Consider the following 20203-nt stretch of genomic DNA (forward strand, 5'->3'; position numbering starts at 1 on the left):
ACGTCAACTTTCGAGATTACTTGCCGATTTACAATCAAGTCAGAAAAAGCCCCAAGGCGAGGTGCTGCTGGTAGTCATGGCTGAGCAAGAGTCTGGTGTTTATGGAGGCTGTGGGGATCAAGGGTGTTCTTTGGGGAAAGGACATTGAGTCAGAAAGGCTCTAATAACTAACAGGCTGCATTTTCTGCAGGCCAATGTTAGCTTAATAGGAGCGTCAAACTCAAAACTCCAGAATATGTACTCATCCCGACGATACATCCGCAAACATATAAGCCCGGGTAAAGGCATGTTCCTATAGGCAATAGATCTAGAGAAAGTGTGAGCTGCCGATGGAATAACCAGGCAATGACGGTGTGGTTGAAGTCACTTGTGTTCTTGGCTGTCAATTGAGAAGTTGTCGGCCCTTGATTCTGAGGGCTGTGGCTGTGCATGTTCGAAGCATCAACCGTTAAGAACAGAGAGTCTGTGAGCAAAATATCTCTCTTCAACGATCTGAAAGGAGGGGAGAGGTGTGTAACTTCATGTAACCTTGACCGGAGCACTTACGTTCTCGTTTTCAACTCTGTTATCACCTTCCATTCTCAACAATCGAAGTGATAAACTGAGAACTGCCAAGATGTTTTGCTTGTCTTGGTTATTGACATACCTGGATTGTCGTACACGAGCACCAGCAGCAAAGAAGGTTCTAGCAAACCTTGCGCAAATGTGATTCGGGATCTTACAGCGAAGACTACAAATGAGAAATAACAACTTCCACCCGACAGGGGCGAGCTGCGTGATTGCAGAAATTGAGGGCTTGGAATTGGATAGAGGTTAGAAGTCCAGAACACGCTTCTGGATTACCAGATGCGGGGAAACAGCTTGGCGATTCCGGGTGATGACGCAGGACGGGTAGCATCTTGTAGGATCCTGGATCAATCAAGGTTCCTGAACCGGAAGCCCGGCGGTTGTCACGACCGGAGCGGGGCAGCGGACCAACGGTCTCGCGGTCTCACCCATATCAGAATGCTGGAAAGGATCCCGGGTGCGGTGTTGGCGCGAATCGGATACGATAATCACGGCGACGCGCATATCTCGAGGACTGAAACGTCGGTGACCGGGCGTTGTCACAGAACAGAAGTGAACCCTTCCAGAAGCGTTGAGGAGGAGGGGTACACAAGTGTGAGAGCGATGACGCCAGAGCGGTCAGACTGTCCCACAGTGGGACGTTGAGGATTAAGACCGGTCAACATCAAAGAATCATTCATTGGAAAGAACACTGCGTTTTCGAGACAGGCCAACAAATAAGCGGTATCTCAACGACTTGACAGCAAGCTGAAGATCTTGGGCTTATTGTGAGGCTATCAGGCAATCAAGGGAGCAGGTGACTTGTTTGGCTGTGTGCTGCAGCTTGCCAAGGCGCATGCGTTCCAGGCATGCGGGCGAAGAAGCACCGGATAAGACACCCGGCCAATCAGAAGCGCTGCCAAGGTCTTGCACTGCCGTGGTCTGCCAGCTGGGTGGGGTACCGTGGCTGACAAGCGATGCGATTAGCAAATGAGAGTACGGCACCATCTGTCAGAAGCTGGCAGGCTGGGAACAAGGTCACAACGTCCGCAGGCGTTCAGACAACCGACAGGAACAGCTTCTGGCCTTCCAGGTTCTGTCCGTTGTTTGCCGTGGCGGATTGTCGTGAGCAGCGCGCCCAGACACCGTTGCGGGTGAGACCATGAGTCCAAGGGCCGTCTTTGACTGTTCGGGTTTGGTACCAAGCAGGTCATGCTTCTTTTAAACCCTGGCCGCCCGTTGGGATTCTCGAATCTACCCCCTTCTCTTCCCTTTCCTTCCCTTCCTCTTTTTCCCCTGCGTAGACTCGCTGGGCTATCATCGGCGACACACTCTATTGAATGGGGACAGAGAACGACCTTGACGTCGAGGCGCAGACGGAGCCTCCTATATGTGGCCCAAAGTCGAAGAGTTCTATAGCCTTTACAATCTCTCCATCGCCGACCCCTGCCGGCACCTTCGTGAATGCCACGGTCGGGCCCGATGCCGATGCTGAACCTGGTGCTGCTGCCGCTACCGATACCGATGCCGATGCCACTCCTATCACTGTAGGCACGGGCCGTGCTTCGCTCGCGAGCACCGTTGACACTGTCGCCGCCACAGCTCCCTCTTTCTTCCCAGAAATCGCTCATACGCTATCTGTGCCCGATGTGTGCGCTCTTCTCGATACTGATGCCGAGTAAGTGCTGTCCCAGGCCAATCACAGCGTTCTGAGGTCCCTGTGTGAATGATGTCTAGTGCTGGTCTGGGTGTAATTGAGGCTCCCCCACCCTACGACTTGCTGGATCCACTATCCGATCTCGATCTCGCATCGGTGACCTCACTACGAATTACCGACGCTCAACATCACCACCAATGCATTGCTGACCAGTACAGAAATGGACTCAACCCTGCCGAGGCTGGCCGTCGCCTTCAGTGGCATGGCCTCAACAAGGTTGAGGGAGCTAAAGGGCTATCCCCGCTCACGATACTCATAAGACAAGTGAGCAACAGCTTAACTCTTGTAAGTCTCACACTGCTGAGTGCTACGTGACTGGCATCACTGTCGCGATACTGCTGCCGTGCGACCGTTTTTCAGATCGCTTTGTCAATTTAGTTCAACGTCATGGCTGATTAACAAGTTTAGGTCCTTGTAATGACCATGATTCTTTCGTTCGCCATCAGTGACCACATTGAGGGCGGCGTCATTGCAGCAGTCATCCTGCTGAACATCGTGGTCGGGTGAGTGCTACCCCGGCCAGACATGCCGCCAGTCCAGCTTTCTCATCGTTTTCCCTAGATTTTTCCAAGACTACCGTGCGGAGCAGACAATCCAGGCGCTCTATGCGTTGTCTGCCCCTACGTGCAAGGTTATCCGGGATGGTAAGGCCGAGACGATCAAGGCAGAGACCTTAGTTCCAGGCGACCTGGTTCGCTTGAATGTTGGAGACATCGTTCCAGCCGATCTTCGTCTCGTACATAGTATTAACCTGTCCACGGATGATGCTCTGCTCACGGGCGAGTCCGTACCCGTCAGCAAGCATGCCGAGATTATCCTTAAGGACCGCGACGTCCCGCTGGGCGATCGCGCCAACATGGTTTACTCGGCTAGTACCGTCACGCGAGGCCGTGCCACTGGCATTGTGGTCGCTACTGGCATGATGACTGAGGTCGGCAAAATTGCGGCTATGCTGAAGAGAAGCTCCGGTAAGACGGCCGACGTGGACTCCGGCCGTGTCCAGGAGGCTTGGATCCGGTTCCGCAACGGACTGCGCGTTCTGCTGGGCCTGGACGGCACCCCGATGCAGGTCTCCTTGAGCAAATTTGCTCTACTCCTTTTTGCCCTGGCTATCACATTGGCCATCATCGTCTTCTCCGTCAGTCGCTGGAAGGTGACGAGTGAGGTGCTCATCTACGGCATCTGCGTGGCTGTTGCCGTGATCCCAGAGTCTCTAATCGCTGTCCTTACCATTGCTACCGCACTCGGCACTCGTGCTATGGCTAAGGGCAACGTCATAATTCGCAAGCTGGCTTCCCTCGAGGCTGTTGGCGGCGTGACCAACATTTGCTCCGATAAGACGGGCACGCTGACCCAAGGTAAGATGGTTGCCAAGCAACTCTGGCTTGCCGACGGCACAGAGATGTCCATCCGGAACACCACTCATCCCTTCGACCCCACGAGCGGAAGCGTTCATGTGGGTGATGAGATTTACAATTGGGGCATCTTTGACAAGACGAAGGCCTCCTTGTTGACGGCATTTCTTAAGACAGTTGCTCTTTGTAACAACTCTCTAGTCACTAAGACTGAATCAGCCTACACCGCTGTTGGCGAACCCACCGAGATTGCCTTGCAGGTTCTGGCCATGCGTTTGGGCATGGGGAAGCCAACGCTATTGGAGCCTGGCAATCGCCAGCTCCTTGCCGAATACCCCTTCGATTCGTCCTGCAAGATGATGACAGTCGTCTACACGGATGAACAAGGGGCTTACGCATACACCAAAGGTGCTCTCGAGGCCATCCTTCCTCTCTTGGATGCCTCTGATGAGCTGAAGGCACAAGCCGTAACCAGAGCCGAGGCGTTGGCTGCCGAGGGCCTCCGTGTTCTCTGTGTCGCCCAGAAGATGGTCGATCCTCGAGACTTTGGTCTTGTATCTGATAATGCGGACACAGAAAAGGTTTCACCAATCATCAAGACGGCTACCCCTGAACGTTCAGCGGTCGAAAGAGGCCTTACGTTCCTCGGCTTGGCTGGTCTTTACGATCCTCCAAGGCCCGAGACAGCTGGAGCCATTAGAAAGTGCAAGGACGCTGGCATCCAGGTACACATGCTCACCGGCGACCACGTCAAGACCGCTACCGCCATAGCCTACGAAATCGGCATCCTCAAAAAAGGCGCTCTAATTGGACCCAACGACGTCATGTTAGCCACCGCCTTCGACAATCTTACTGATGCCGAGATCGACGCAATGGACCATCTGCCCTTGGTACTTGCTCGGTGCAGTCCGACGACCAAGGTCCGCATGGTTGAAGCTCTTCATCGGCGCAAGGCGTTTTGTGTCATGACCGGAGACGGCGTGAACGATTCGCCGGCGCTGAAGAAATCTGATGTCGGTATTGCTATGGGTCTGAATGGTAGTGATGTCGCCAAAGAGGCGGCAGATATGGTGTTGACGGACGATAACTTTGCGTCTATCGTTAGGGCTATTGAGGAGGGCAGGCGTCTGTTTGACAATATCCAGAAGGTAAGCTTTCTCTACAACAGGTCTCAAACACTAGACGGCATGCTAATGACAGTCCAGTTCCTACTTCACCTCCTAGTCTCCAACATCGCCCAAGTCTTCCTGCTCCTCATCGGCCTCGCTTTCAAAGACCCCCATGGTATCTCCGTCTTCCCTCTATCTCCTCTCGAAATCCTCTGGGCCAACCTCGTCACATCATCTTTCCTGGCCCTTGGCCTCGGTCTTGAAGAGGCCCAGCCAGATATCATGCAGCGCCCTCCCCATGACCTATCCATCGGCGTCTTCAACCGCGAACTCATCGTCGACAAGTTTGTCTACGGCACCGCCATGGGCGGTCTGTGCCTCGCCGCCTTCACCAGTGTCGCCTACGGTGTCTCTCGTAACGAGGGTCTAGGCTTGGGCTGCAACGAGGACTTTGCCCTGGGATGTTTGGTCGCATTTCGTGCGCGGGCGACCACATTCGCTACGCTCACGTTCCTCTTGCTTGTCACGGCCTGGGAGGCGAAGCATTTCACCCGGTCGCTGTTTAACATGCACCCAGAACGGTACTCGGGAGGTGTTCTGTCATTGTGCAGGACCGTTTGGCAAAATAAATTCCTTTTCGGCGCTGTCACGGCCGGAGTCGTCATAGTGTTTCCGGTGATTTATTTGCCCGTGGTGAACAGGGCTGTGTTCAAGCACGACGCTATTACGTGGGAATGGGGGATTGTGTCTGCGTGTGTGGCGGTGTATATGGCTATTGTGGAGGTCTGGAAGGCCCTTAAAAGGAGGTTTGGCTTGGGTACTACTGTCTTGAAGGGCAGGCTTGAGAGTGAGGTGTGAGAAGGAGAGGAGAAAAAGTGTGAGCAATGCTTGCGTGCTCCCGTTGTCTTGATCTAGAGATGGCGTGGATCGGCTTCTATCGCTACATTGCTTTGGGGTGTGTGTTTCCGTGGACATGTTGAGCGTTGGTCTGAGTGCTATTGTTAAGCGTTTCGCCTGCTTCAAGATGAGGCTTCTATCTTTACCTGGCTCCTGGGGTAACAAGCGAGTACCTCTATCTCCTGGGGCGCAACCCCCAGCATGGTTTCTGAACAATACTAAAGCATATTGTTCTTGAACTCGTCTAAGAGACTTTGTTATTTGCGAAATCACAAGCGCCATGGGCCACAACGACGGTAGCATCGCCATCGACACTGTATATACTTGTAGAGCACATGCGGGTCTCACGTTGGCGCCATCTGATCTCTCTGGCTGAACGAATGCTGCAAAAAGAAACGGCGCTAAACCGTAGAATGATCGCAGTAGATGCAGTTCTGAGAACCCTCTGCTGGTTTAACCTTCACGCCACGCATCCCCCACTGGAATCAGTCATGATGTGACTTACCATCGAGCACGGTGAGCCCGATGGCTGGTAGGAACTCTTGATTCATTCATAGTACAAACTTTAGCACAGGCCGTTCCCTTGCAATATCTCGTCAATAGGAGTTGTCAGTTCATCAAGCCCTCAGTGACAGGGTTAGAGAAAATGACAGGGCATTTCATTCTCTTCTTTGTTACCCTTTCGGTGATGGTTGTGATAGGTGCCTTAGTTCAATGGCGCCAGTTTTGGCATATCAGAGGACCACCAAGAGCGGGCCTGGTTAAACATTGAGCGCACTGCCACAACCTCACTGGCCTGAAGGCTTGGGATATGAAGGATTTATGGCAAAAATCACGGTACTACTTAACTCCTTTTGAATCTGGAGGAACTGGTTAGAGAGTGCCTTTTCCTGAAACCGAATGTCTCCAGGACTCCTAGTCAGAATTGCCCCAACCAGTTGATTACCAATGACCCTGATGTTTTGCGCCGGATGGTTGCTGTTAGGTCAATTCGTAAGAGGTTAATTTGTGAGTATTCATGGGACGTTGTCTACAATATGAACTAACTGTAACATGTCTCTACCGCATAAGTCCTTCCGTTTCGAACCTGGTGAAGACAGCAGAGGTTCAATCCAGGATGAAGAGAAACATTACAAGCTTCGTCAGCAGATGCTTCCCCAGGGGTAAGAAGATGGTCTCCTTAACCAGGTTATTGACTTTTTGCCCGTCTAACCAAGAGTTACCTGAGAAGGACATTCTAATTGGCATAGAAGGAACAATTGACAAGCAGATTGCTAGCTTCATCAACCTCCTGGAGACACATTACTTGTCAACAAGTACGGAGTTCCATTCGGTTGACGTCGAACAAAAGGTTGACTTCTTCATCTGGGACACAATCAATGCCATTGTTTTTGGGAAGCAGATCGGGTACTTGGAACGTAACAAAGACCTTTACGACTACCTCACACTGTCAGTACAGATGGTGAAAGTTTGCTGGGACTACCTCTGAACATCTGACAATCATCGATATCCTGCATTCCCATTTGTTTCGATCCCTTTTGCCCAAAAGTCTCAGTCATCTGGCTTCGAACCTTTGATCAAGTGAGTCATTCACAGACACGCATCAGCACTATATTCTGGAGGCTGACGACTAGTGTTAACCAGGATATCGATAGAAATCATCGAAAAAATTGCCTCTAACCCTACCTGAGTTCCTGGCATCCTAGCATCCTTCATTCAGTACGGGGTGACTGAAGAGCAACTGCTCCGAGAAGCGCTGAACATGACTATTGCGGGCTCCGATGCAACAGGAACGGCCATGGAAACTATCATGGTCCATCTCATTAACGACCTGCTGTTCTATGTGAAACTATGACATGAGATCGACGATAGAATTGCCGGTAGTAAGATCTCTTCTCCAGGAAAGGACTCAGAAGCCCGTCAGCTGTGCTACTTGCAGGCAGTCATTGGAGGAGGGCTGGGAATTCTACTTCCTGTTTCAGCCCCTCTGTACAGGGAAGTAGGACCTGGGGTGACACGATCCCGGGGTATCTCGTGCCTGAAGGCACCATGATAGGGGCTCCATTGCTGGATATCACGGATTCAAGGAAACTATCTTGCCCTGATACCGATCTCTTTCTCTCTGAGCGTTGGCTGGAGGAAGAACAGCATCCTGAGCAACTTACAAAGAGGACGAGTGTAGTTGATATGGTATCTGTCTTACTGCGGGAAGTGGGATTGTGCTGGGAGGGAATTTCGCGAATGAAATTAAACAAGATTTTCGTTGAGGTAAGATCTGGCATCTGTTGTTTTTATCATGAAGGATCACAACCAACGGATGCCCTAGCTTCTCCACCGGTTCGATATCTCCTTTGTTAATTCTATCAGGAATCTCCAACATTTGAGAATTGAGTATGGCTGTCTCGCATTTTTCCTGCGGACGTAACTCTCCGTGTTACTAACGTGTTCTTTCTCCGGCGTTGTGGCAAGTCAAAACGTCAAGTCAGAATCATAAGACGAACAGACCCTCCAAGATAGTTTCAGGTAGAAGACAAAAATTGCTTTACTGACATCATATACAAGCAACATTGATTGACTTCATTTCCCGTTGATGGCATAGGGTGCCAGCTAACCAACTTCACAACCTCCTCTCACTGCCTAGACTCCTCTCACACCCCTCTCCCTGACTTCATGTATCTGCTCACGAGTTCAGAAGCTCAGGAGGAAGCTGGTAACACTGCTCTTTGGGAGGCATCCTCTCGCCTTGGTCCCACTGTAAAGGAATTAGTCATGTCCAAGACGTACATGCGAACTGGGGCAGAAAACATGGACGAGGTGTGACTTACGTGCTCATGAACACAACCATCAACCCATCTCCACCTATCGACAACAGAGTACTGAGCATAAGACATGTTGGTGCTGGCATCAAAGCACCAGCTCGTGCTCTCCTCCGTGCCGATTTTGCGGCCGTTGCAGAACAACGGCCAGATGACCTGCGGTCCGCTCTGATACCATGGATTGTGTTGCTGCTTGACGTTAGTGCATGTGATGTTCCTGGCCGAGCATCGGGACTCACCAGATAGACGTTGTCAATGTAAGAAAACATAGTCCGGGGATCGCCATCCACGACGAAAGCCCGATAAAACTTGTAGGCTCTCAACGCAGTCTCTTCAATCGTGACAGAAGCATTCGGAGTGCAAAGCTGCGGGGGAGACGGCAGATGGCATAGGTTCTCACGAGCATACAGATTGTGGAGGGGGGGAGCTGTCATCACATCACCAGCCGGGGCAGCAAGCCCGGTGATGGGGGCCAGGATGGCAGCAGCCAGGGCAGACAGTAGATACATCTCAGTAGCTTGGATTGTGAGGAGAATAAACTTTGCCACACTTTGCAAGCGTAAAGTCGCGTCCGAATCTGTCTACAGAACCTATATACTTGTACTCGGTGCGCTTTGTCGTTACCGTTCCATTCGTTCCGTTCGGACGTTGCCGGGTAAATGCCGGCGCCCATGACGCTTGGTTACAAAGCAATGTAAGCTTGAATCTCCGGGTAATTTATAATGTTATATAAATGTTGGCGTCGAACATTATTGGAGCGGAAGTTTACGGCATTCTAAATCTAAAAGCTTTGAAGGGTTGAGGAATGGGTCCATCAACTACCACCATGCCAAGTGTGCTTGGCCATTGTTTATCTTCATTCAGTCCCTTACATGCGGCTTGGCCCAATGCGGGGTTCGAAGAAGACTTCTAATTTTCTTCTGGAAAGTGTCCTTCCGTTATATACCCGTGCTGGTGATGTTACCTGATAGCGCCTCTAGCATATTAGTGCAACATCCTCGAACACTACACTGGTTGGATGTGTCACAATCGGTATTGGCACTCAGGTATGGATCACGGAGGACTAGTAGTCAGCGAGGAGACAGATTGTAAATCCCAACAGATGCAGTTATCACTCTAAGAATGCAACCCTATCAAACCCAGATCAACGTTGTATTAAACACTACTGTACTTAGTTCCTTCACTCCACGAAACCTCAACGAAGCTCCAAACCTGGGTATCAAAACGAAATAAGACGCATTTGTCAACCTTGAGACAATGAAATACAGTTTACACAGTTTACCATTACTCCTTGTCGTTTACTGGAGCATGTCATCAGTAAAGAGCATGCCAGCAATGCTGGCAGAAGTCAGTGTTGACAGGATACCGCAGAACAAAGCTGAGACGGCGACCTTGACGACATCGCCGGACCGCCTCGGGGCAATCTGTGAGAGCACGCCAATCTGAATCCCGAGGGAACCAATGTTGCCAAATCCCTGCGCGCCTAACGTTAGTTCTCGGCTACCCAATCGTCATGATGATGAAACTTACACAGCAAGCGTAAGTAGCGATCAGCTTCGAACGGGGCAGCATCGACTTGTAAGGCTCCTCGTTAACAAGCCAGCTGAAGGCAGCATACTCGTTGATGATAATCTTGCGGCCGATTAGAACGCCGACTGCCCGGACGTCCTGCTTGGGGACGCCAAGAAGCCAGGTGAAAGGGTACAGGATGTATCCAAGAAGCAACTCCAAAGACAGCGTGTTTTCGCCGCTAAGGCCCCAGTAACCACCCCACCAGCCTAGGAGACCATTAACCAAGCCGACAAAGGCAATGACAGTCAGCAGGCAGGCGACGATGGTGGCGCCAATCTTGAGGCCAAACCAGGAGCCGTTAGTGAAAGCATGGAGGGCGTTGACAGTGTGCTCGTCTTCCTCGTTCTTGGGGACTTCGACCTTGCCAGCAGTGAGAGGTTCCTCCATCTCGGGGTAACGCATCTTGGACACTGCGAGAGTTGCAGGGATGGACATGATGCAGCTCGACACGAGCGCCTGCGCGTTCAAACCCATGCCGATGTAAGCAACGAGCACGGAGCCGGCAATGGTTGCGAAACCGCAAGTCATGATCTGGTGGATCTCAGACATGGTGAGGTCGTTCATGAAGGGGCGGATCAGCATGGCAGACTCTCCCTGGCCAATGAAGGGGGTGGCCGCTGCGACAACGGCCTCGGCGCCAGAGACGCGCAGAGACCAGAAGAAGAAGGTAGCCAGTTTGCGGATGAACCACTGCAAGAAGCCGACGTAGTAAAGCATCTGGACGAGCGCGATGAAGAAGATGATGGCCGGGATGACAGCGGTCAAGAACCAGCCCACAGCAGGAACACTGTCGCTCGTCAGGAAGGCAAGACCTTCTCCAGAGAAGCCCAGCAGCTGGCGCGCCATGTCCGAGATGAACTTGAACATGTCGTAGCCAGCCTTGGTACGCAGCACAAAGACGGCAACAATGAACTGCGTCAGCATGCCGCCGATAACCGTGTGCCAGGGGATCAGTCGCCAATTCCTCGAGGTGGCCGTCAGGATCACCATCATGACGATCAGGCCAAAGACGGAAACAGCACGGTTCGCACGCGTGTTGTCACCTGTCTCTTCGGGTACGAAGGTGCCGATCAAGAACGCAGCCACAGTAACGAGAGCAGCAGCAGGCTTGCGGAACGGTGCGGGGATCATGTCATGAACCTTGACGGCAGTACGGATCCAAACCCAGCGAACAGGCCGCAAGAAGAGAGTTGCTGGAATGTACAAGGTGATGAGGCGGACAAGAACACCAATGTACACCAGGGTCGGGATCAGCCAGCCTTTGCCGGCGGTGTGGCGGTACTTCACAAGACCATAAATCCACCATCTATAGCAGGTGACGCCATTAGTATAAGATGCTCGGATAAGCGGTTATGTAGAGCACGAATGAGCAGACTAACGCTGTGAAGACCATGAAAGTGACTAGCTGAGCCACCTTTTTCCAATACCGACCCAAAATCCCACTGACCGAGCTGAAAAGCGACCCTCCTTGCTTGTCGGAAGCGCCCTTCCCGTTGAGTGAGCCGACCTTGTCGCTCTGCCTCTCGGGATCAGCCACATAGGGCTCAGCCTCCGGGACTTTCTTCTCGTCCACGGCAGCACTCATGTCGTTGCTGCTGGTACTTTGCAGCTTCTGAAGAAGCGGTGGGGTAAAGGGTCTCTCCGTGGTGTTAAAAGTCGATTTCGTCCTGGCCAGCAACAGGGGCACGCTGGGACTGAGAAGTCATGAGTTGCAACTCAAACAACACGAAAGCAAGGAGAGGGAGGCAAACGTTTAGAGGAAAAAGTCAAGTAAGATTGAAGATGGTAGAAGTGACCGAAACCTGGAATGGCGACCTTAGGCGAGAAGGAAGTCACACCCCAGCTTATTTATGTCAAAAGCCCACGAGGTCACTTGATAGTAAACCGTAGGTTTGGATCGGTGGAACGAAACACAAGACTTCGGACGGGACCGCCACCTTTTAAGCTCCGAACACACGTCGCCGTGGGATGGCGTAAATAAGGTTCGAAGAAGACACAGATAATGAGGTTGCAGTTATGTCGCCGGGGAGCCGCGAGGGCTGCGTGGGAGCCCTGCACAAGTTGCTATGGACTGCATGTGACAAACGCAACGCCTGAAGATTAGATCCAGCTCTCGATGCAGCTCGCCAATATGGTCGGGTTGACAACTGATAAGAGGAGCCTCTTCGGTGTTACTCTGTACCTCTCCTCCGTCTCCGTCTCGACCTTGTGCTGCACGTAAGTCGGCTAGTCGCTGACAACGCGTCTCTAGCAGTGGGATGTTTCTTTAACACGTATGTGCCACTCAGTTGCATCGCCATCGCCGGATCTCGTGAGCTTTCCACATTCTCCGGCCGCAGGCGTCGACCGAATTGAAATTTTTGCAACAGATTGGCCAATAGACGACGACGTTGTATGACCGTAAATCTTAGTGGAGGAGGGCCGGATCGCCGTTGCTGCATCGACGTTGCATCAGCAAAGCACCTTCTTGTTTTGCCGTCTGCCGGAGCCAACGAAGTTATCTTATCAGCTATGGAAAAGCACGGTGATGCGTGGTAATGCCGGGAGTCGCAACTCGCAACTCGCAACTAGTCGATGACGAACGAGAAGCTGGTGCCATTAGGATTTGGAGGTTTGGATACAAGAAAAGGTTGGCTCCGTTAGAACTTGTAGATGCATCTGCAGGAATTTGGCAAGAATACCTGGAAAGCAGCGATATATCCTACTACAACCTTGAATCCTTTGGTTGGGATACTAGCAGAGGAACAGGAACTCGGCTCGGGCTTCAGACATACGTGGAGCTTGGGAAGAACTTGAGAAACAGGGATCGGCAACTTTGCCATCGCATCCAAACCCCACCTGCCCAGTCCAGAAGCTCGGCAGGTGGGTCAATTACCGGAAACACTGCACCCCGCAACAGCAAGTCCCACTAAAGTGGGTGTTATAAATTACATACCTACATACTGATCTGTAATCTAATGATTTAGCCACCACACGTTACGCATACAGAGGCGAAATCATTGTACTGTGCGCTACCAGTGCAGGCCGGCAAAGCCGCAGGATCTACTCCTTCTGTGAAACGACCGGTCGTGAGAAGTGGTGCGACCTGCATAACCCTCCTGCCGTTTTCCCATTCTCAAAAAATCGTTTGAGCAGCAATATCATGAGGATGTATGTGTCGGAATCCTCCGAAATTCTGCGCATAATCCGGCAACACATATCGTCAACTACAGGTCGGCACGAGCGACAACCTACGTAAATCGTCCTTCAAAAATGCGAAGCCGTTGCAAGCCGATAGGTGAAGGTTGTAACAACAAAAGGTATTACAATGACATGTTAGTTGATCTGGGGGCGACTGTGTACAATGCAACGTTAAGAATGATATCTGCAAGCGAAAGAATAAGCATTATTGATTGACTTGGCACCCTGCTTGAAGATGTCGGATGTTCTGTTCTTGGAATCAAGGAACTCGCCATTCTTCCCATATCGCCGGTGCAATTAAAACAACTTGGTTCTCGTTCCGATGCCTTGGAACTGGGTCGAAGAGCGAGTGTTGCATGTGGCGTTGCCGTGAAAAGCTATGCTTGTTCCCAAGTCGTGAGAGTGATCTGCATCACTACCTACCAGCCTTGCATTGCCCAGCGGACAGGAATACTCAAATATGCTTTACCAGCAGTCTAGCCGCACCGATAAGGGGTGGTAGGTACAGGCTGGTGATTTATGCATAACCTTGCTGAGCGAGATAAAGAGACCCCGAAGAGACAGTCTGAGACTCTTCTGGGAAGGAGGTGCGTCCTGCAAGTGATGAATTGACCTGACAATCCTTTTCTGCACGGAAGTGGAAAAGCGACTCTCATGCGCGCTGTAGCCAAATATAGGGCCATACCCTTGAGCTTGTGCTTAGCATAGCATCCCAAGAGACCAAGTTGCGCAAGAAGCAGGGTCGGAACGAAAAATATCTACCAATTTTCCATAGGTCATGCCTTCATCACACCCAGTACCGACTCCAAACTTTGTACTCTTCTTCTGTGCCTTGAAACCGGAACTCGATCGGGATGACTTCTTGAAAGCCTTCAGCAATAGTTGGCTCTTTAAACCGCGATACAAAACTGTTAAAAGCAAGCTTGGGAAGACTTTGACGGTTTTCGGGGTTTAACTGTGGGCGAAGAATTAGCACATTCCAATCGGGAATTAACGCGGGAAAAGGACATCAGGAAGATGACGAACTTGTTTGTTGAACGCACGAACGGCATCATTATGTTCGCACAGAGGGAGCGGGGTCTTCAACCAGACACATCGGATGGGCACTCCATGCTTGCGCGCTAAAGCAACCCACTGTGCCCGAGTTTCCGAATCGGGGTTTGTGTTGTCTGTGAGGTAAGGTTAGACAAGTACATGGCAAGGAAGTCTTTAGTAGCAACATACCAACAACAACAGAGTCTCCTCCTTGTAGGGATTCTGCGGCTGCTTTCAAGCACTTGTCTTTGCTAGCATAGCGTCAGTTTGACTCGAGGATCAAATTGGAACGGGTAACAACTCACCTCTTAAGGAGATCCTGGTTGATTCTTTCGTAACCTAGAGGTTTAAGGTGTTTCCAGTAAAATGTGCTCTTGCCAGCTCCAGGAGGGCCGACTAGCAAGATGATATCCTTGTCATTCTTCTTCTCCACCACAACATCATGTCGGCCCGTCCTGGTGAAAGGAAAGTCCGCTAAGTCAAGTTCACGAGAAAATTGGCGAGGTTGTGCTCCCAAGAAGAATTCCTCTGGGGTTTGAAATTTGATGCCGACGTTGTGGGCAAAGTTTCGATCCGAGCAACTGAAATCTCTCTGAGAAGAACCGGGACCCTTGGCATCAACAATTCGGCCACCGGCATCTCCAACGAAAATACTATTCTCAAAGTCAATATCGGAGTCTGATAAATCATAGTCCTCCTTCATTTCGTTCCACATGCCAGGTCGCGGCTTGCGATAGATGTCCTTCGCTGTGGCAGCATATAATGTTGTCGGGATGTCTAGCTGGGACAAGATCGCGCCGCACTTTTGCTTAAAGACGGGGACTCGGTTCTTTTGGCTCTTTGGGCTTTTTAAGTTTGGTTCAGGGTGCAGGGTCAGACCTCCCTGATTGGTAAAGATGACCACAAGGTACCTATTCGATTGATTGGATGAGCAGGAGTATGACATTGAGTAAGTCGACATTACCATACCCTTCTTTATGACACAAATGTCGCAAGCGCGCTGGAACACTTGAATGCCACCACTTCCAGTCAGCTGGGTCATCAGGATAGCGTTTGCCGGATGCGCTGGTGATCAAGGTCGAGTCCTGTCGGATGTTAACCTTTGTCGGCATCAAAAGTACATCAACCAACCTATACCAGATCAAAGGCAGCGATCTTGGTCCTCTTTTTTTCTTCACTAATAGTTTGCTTGCTAGGGGGGTCAGAATCGGACTCGGTTGTGTACTTTGCAACCAGGAGTGTAGCAGGAAAGCCGTTGCCTGGGGCGCGTTCGTTCCATAATATGCGCTCTTTAGGCCTCTTAGACATCGGAGTAAAGAAGTTTACAACAGCGCTTTCTGTTTGGTAGGCTATCAGCATAGATCGATCATTCATATCCAGGAACAAACATCCTTACTTGAGATAGCAGCCTGGGCTCTGCGCTTCAATGGCGGCGGAGAAATGGCGCGATCTTCTTCAGAAGCAGGGCGTTTTCGCTCTGTAACAGGCAAAACTGATTCTGAATTGTGCCACATCGTAACAGCTACGCCGTTATATCTCTGTACTTTGCGGGTTAAGCGTGTAGAGATGAGAAGGTCCGAGAAAGGCCTTGCCGAATGACGCGTTCATGAAGACGGTAGGTTTCTGCACACGGTGGTGGGGCACAGAGAAACACGAAGTCAGGTGATTGGCAGTGTTCCAGAATGGTTGTTCTTTATCGATAACAGTTCTTTTTCTTTGCCCCACACTCTTACAGGCAGAAATTACTTATATCACATTGTCACCCTCCAACAAAACGCCTGATCTGCAACTTTCTTTATGACATCTTAATGCTTCTAGAAAATTCTATAATTTCCCTCCATAACATTCAAGCGTTCTTGATCTCCATAATACAACTCTGCTGTGTATAATTGTTGTGTAACTTATCGTTTTCCAAATGTAAATTACGTACCCTCTCCCCACTGTTGCCTTGATCGTTGGTCAACTACTGAATGAGCTGCGGAACGGCCCATAGCATGTGCCGTAGCGAGACAAAATTCTCCATTTTCCACCTCCATCGCTCATGACATCGCGTTGTACCTCAAATGGCGCGGCTGCTCAACTCCCTTGTTGAAGGGATCAACAGTCTCAAGATGGAGTTTCAGGAGTGGACCGACTTAGGCCTCATCCCAGCAAAAGAATGCTCTCATACGGTCCCTCTCCCAAAGCTGGTTGGCATGTTTCCAAGCTGCCTGCTTGTGACCTGTATGTTGAAGAGCATTCCAATGGCATTGTCATTGAGCGATTCAATCAAAGAGAGGATGTTTCGCACTCACGATGAAGTCGGTTGATCAAATGGCTCCTTTCAACCATGATCCATCACAACTATCAAGGAAACATTGTATTATCAAAGGAGTCACGTTTAGAGCGGCACACTGGGCAATAACGTGTGTCAGAGAGGCTCATTTTGACAGTGCTGTGCCAAACTCGAAATCTCGGTCAATTGCAGCCGAATAGCTAATGCCTTATAAGAAGGTGGTAGGAGTTGAGGCTGGAGATAGTCAAATGACTGTGATGTTGGCTCATGCGAGTTCTCCATCCTGAAGTTATGGTTCTTTCATCCTAACTAGCAGACGCACCTGCCATTCCTCACCAGATTAGCAAGTTGCGATAATTTCTGCTCCTTCCAACTTTTCTTTCCCATCAGCCTTGTCTGCGTCTCCTGCCTCTCCCGATTATCCCTCGCTGAGAATAAGAGTTCCCCTTCATAGCCTTGCGAGCTCGCTCCTGTCCGCTACCTCTACCAAGCTTATCTTAGTCCATCGCTTTGTTCACCCTACAATCATCCTCCAGGTCATTGACCTTGTCCTTTGACCTATTGCATTCGCCTACAGTCCACTACCTACGGATTATCTACCTATGTATTATTGGGAGCACAACTTCCCTGCCCACCACATCCATCTGACAAGATCTAGCCGCGAATATCACTAGTCGCCAAAATGCAGAACCTTGCAGGAAACATATACTTTATCGCCGTCATTGCGGTGATTGGCGGCGCCCTTTTCGGTTTCGACATCTCCTCAATGTCTGCTATTATTTCGACTCAGCCCTACCTTTGCCAGTTCAACCAGCGTGGCTTCGATGAGAACGGTCGGTGTCTTGGTCCTACTGACGCCGTCCAAGGTGGCATCACTGCAGCCATGCCTGGCGGCTCCTGGCTTGGTGCGCTGGTTTCTGGTTTTTTGTCTGATAGCTATGGTCGCAAGCGGTCGATCCAAATCGGCTCGGTCATCTGGGTCATTGGTTCGATTCTTGTCTGCACCTCTGTCAACATCCCAATGCTAGTTCTCGGGCGTATCATCAACGGCTTCTCGGTCGGCATCTGCTCTGCTCAAGTTCCTGTCTACATCTCCGAGATCTCGCCCCCTTCCAAGCGCGGTCGGCTTGTTGGGTTCCAGCAATGGGCCATAACTTGGGGAATCCTGATCATGTACTTCATCTGCTACGGCAGTGCCTATATGAAAACCAGCGCAGCCTTCCGTGTGCCCTGGGGCATACAGATGATCCCAGCTATCCTGTTGTTTTTGGGTCTTTGCATCCTGCCTGAGTCTCCTCGTTGGCTCGCAAAGCATGATCGCTGGGACGAGACCACTGAAGTCTTGACTATGATCCACGGCAAGGGAGACCCCAACTCGCCTTTCGTCCACCATGAGCTCTTGGAAATCCGCGAAGTCGTCGAGTTCGAGCGCGCAAATGCGGACGTCTCGTTCCGGGAGCTGTTTGCTCCTAAGATGATCAACCGAACCATCATCGGAGTCTTCACCCAAATCTGGTCCCAACTTACCGGCATGAATGTCATGGTAAGCCTCAAGCATGATTTATTGCCTCTGGAACGCTTGCTTACCAGTTTCATTTGTCAGATGTACTACATTACCTACGTTTTTACGATGGCTGGCCTCGCAGGTGACAGTGACACTGCTGTTCTCCTCCCTAGTGGCATCAACTTCGTCATTAACGTTATCATGACCGTTCCTGCTCTCCTCTGGATGGATCGCTGGGGCCGCCGCCCGACTCTGTTGGTTGGTGCATTCCTGATGTGTCTCTGGCTTTGTGTCAACGCTGGCATCTTTGCTATTTACTCCCGTCCCCCTCTTCCGGGTGAATTCACTTCGACTGCTGAGTCCATGGCTGTTTCCGGTGCCCCTGCGAAGGCCATCATCGCCTCAACCTATCTGTTTGTCGCTTCGTTCGCTCCCACATGGGGTCCGGTCTCCTGGACTTACCCGCCCGAGCTATATCCGCTTCGCCTTCGCGGAAAGGCGGTCGCGCTCTGCACGTCGGCCAATTGGGCATTCAACTTTGCCCTTGCTTATTTTGTGCCGCCCGCTTTCGCCCAGATAACCTGGAAGACCTATGTCCTCTTCGCCACATTCTGCGCTGCCATGTTCCTCCACGTTTTCTTCATGTTTCCGGAGACAGCCAACAAGCCGCTTGAGGAGGTCGAAAAGATCTTTGACGATACTCAGGCCGGCGGTAAGTCGTATCGTCTATTCGGGGTATGCACTTGCAAAACTTGAAATTGCTAACATTGTTGATGCAGCCATCAAGTACATCGGTGTTCCTGCCTGGAAGACCAAGAACGATCGCACCTTGATCATTAAGCAGGAGAACAATGAGGCTCTTCCGAAAGAGGGTTAATTAGTTGGAGTGGTCATCTGACTCATGAAGAGCAGGCCCCTACTGTTTGATGGGTCATGGTACGGTTGGTGCACTATCGGAAGTCTCCAAGAAAACCAACCTTATGTGGCAGCATGCTTTCTATCGCCTTATTGCCTTTTCGGAGGAGATTAGGGTATATGTTTTGCTTATCCATCTATCATATTGTTGTCAGAGCAGGAATCCTAGTTCTACATCACTTTTCTCACTCCTAGCCTGGCTGTTGAGGTTTGGTGATAGCAGCGATGGTAGCCCTTTTTCACATAGCGCGACACTGATGTTAAGCATTGCATGAATGTCGATCACCCCGAAGCTTGTGATAAAACCCCTTGAATGTGTGGACAAAAGATGTTTGTGCCTTGTCGAGGAAGAGATGCTGGTCCCTAAATGTATCAACTTTTAGTACGTGATAAGCGATTGAAGCCTTTTACCGCTTGTGGTGCTTGGTATGCGCCTTGTCAACCGTTTTGACTGCAACATTATAATGCTCGCCCCTTAGCCCCACAGCATGGACAATGACATCCTCCCCAAATGGCCACCCTTCATTAACATCCTCGCTTTCTCGTTCGTCGTACTGGAAATACTCCGCCTGTGGTACCCGAAGTACAGATTTTGCATTAAATAGCGCATCTTTATGGTTCAGATAGCAACCTTGGATCTGTCCACAGTGGTACGTGTCGTTGTTGCACTCGCTGTAGTCCGTCCTACAGTGAAGCACATAATGAAGTTGCTTCTGTCCTTCCGGCAATTGTGGGGTATTTTGCGGTCCGGCAGGGAGAGACTCAGTGTTAGGTGCCACTTGCAGGCCAATCATGAACTCCTTCCCTGATGGCGCTCTTGCGTAGACCAGGATATCATTACCGTGCTTCCACAGCTCAGGAGGTGTGTCGACTTGTGTGGCATACTCTGCAAAATCCTCTCGTTGGTAACCCAGTTTTTCTAGCGCTTTGAGAGCGAAGTTCTTTGCTGATGAGGCAGTTGTGTGCGTCCCTAACACACAAAAGTCGCATTTTGGACCCAAGGTCTCCTCGTGGTAATCAACGACAGTCAAAGTGGTATGGAAGAGTTGTTCAGGAATGGAAATCGGTCCGTTTCGTTGTTCCATGGTTATGATGTATGATCTCAGGAAAGTGGACTATGTGGATGAGAAGGCAGATGTAGGCTGCGTGATGTAACTGGTATGCAAAGCAATAAAGCTCTCTATATGCGTGTCTTGAACTTCTGGGGTTGCTTGAACTAATTTCTCGATGCTTAAGGGGACATCACAAAAAGGGACATCACAGGCGAGGACACGAGCTCAGC

The 20203-nt window shown here is 50.7% G+C and overlaps 6 protein-coding genes across 6 annotated transcripts; 2 read left to right on the top strand and 4 right to left on the bottom strand.

Moving 5' to 3' along the window:
* Positions 1-1886: 1886 nt before the first annotated feature.
* On the top strand, positions 1887-5585 carry CTHT_0020970 (P-type ATPase-like protein; the record flags this gene model as incomplete). The annotated part of the gene is made up of 5 exons (XM_006692505.1): positions 1887-2224; positions 2284-2548; positions 2672-2766; positions 2825-4766; positions 4824-5585. The coding sequence occupies 5 exons, from the start codon at positions 1887-1889 to the stop codon at positions 5583-5585; spliced, it is 3402 nt and encodes a 1133-aa protein (XP_006692568.1).
* A 2719-nt stretch (positions 5586-8304) lies between these two features.
* Positions 8305-8949, bottom strand: CTHT_0020980 (uncharacterized protein; the record flags this gene model as incomplete). The annotated part of the gene is made up of 3 exons (XM_006692506.1): positions 8305-8376; positions 8450-8608; positions 8680-8949. The coding sequence occupies 3 exons, from the start codon at positions 8947-8949 to the stop codon at positions 8305-8307; spliced, it is 501 nt and encodes a 166-aa protein (XP_006692569.1).
* A 789-nt stretch (positions 8950-9738) lies between these two features.
* On the bottom strand, positions 9739-11597 carry CTHT_0020990 (putative nucleoside:sodium symporter protein; the record flags this gene model as incomplete). Its single annotated transcript, XM_006692507.1, has 3 exons — positions 9739-9915; positions 9971-11318; positions 11392-11597. The coding sequence occupies 3 exons, from the start codon at positions 11595-11597 to the stop codon at positions 9739-9741; spliced, it is 1731 nt and encodes a 576-aa protein (XP_006692570.1).
* Positions 11598-13979: 2382 nt separating this feature from the next.
* On the bottom strand, positions 13980-15741 carry CTHT_0021000 (uncharacterized protein; the record flags this gene model as incomplete). The annotated part of the gene is made up of 5 exons (XM_006692508.1): positions 13980-14147; positions 14219-14361; positions 14417-14478; positions 14533-14974; positions 15624-15741. 5 exons carry the CDS (start codon positions 15739-15741, stop codon positions 13980-13982), a joined length of 933 nt encoding a protein of 310 aa, XP_006692571.1.
* Positions 15742-17184: 1443 nt separating this feature from the next.
* On the top strand, positions 17185-18883 carry CTHT_0021010 (putative high-affinity glucose transporter protein; the record flags this gene model as incomplete). The annotated part of the gene is made up of 3 exons (XM_006692509.1): positions 17185-18045; positions 18106-18718; positions 18786-18883. The coding sequence occupies 3 exons, from the start codon at positions 17185-17187 to the stop codon at positions 18881-18883; spliced, it is 1572 nt and encodes a 523-aa protein (XP_006692572.1).
* A 445-nt stretch (positions 18884-19328) lies between these two features.
* On the bottom strand, positions 19329-20006 carry CTHT_0021020 (uncharacterized protein; the record flags this gene model as incomplete). The annotated part of the gene is made up of 1 exon (XM_006692510.1): positions 19329-20006. One exon carries the CDS (start codon positions 20004-20006, stop codon positions 19329-19331), a length of 678 nt encoding a protein of 225 aa, XP_006692573.1.
* Positions 20007-20203: the final 197 nt, after the last annotated feature.

The sequence above is a fragment of the Thermochaetoides thermophila genome (genome assembly GCF_000221225.1).
Source record: "Thermochaetoides thermophila DSM 1495 unplaced genomic scaffold scf7180000011815, whole genome shotgun sequence".
Classification (NCBI taxonomy): Eukaryota; Fungi; Ascomycota; class Sordariomycetes; order Sordariales; family Chaetomiaceae; genus Thermochaetoides; species Thermochaetoides thermophila.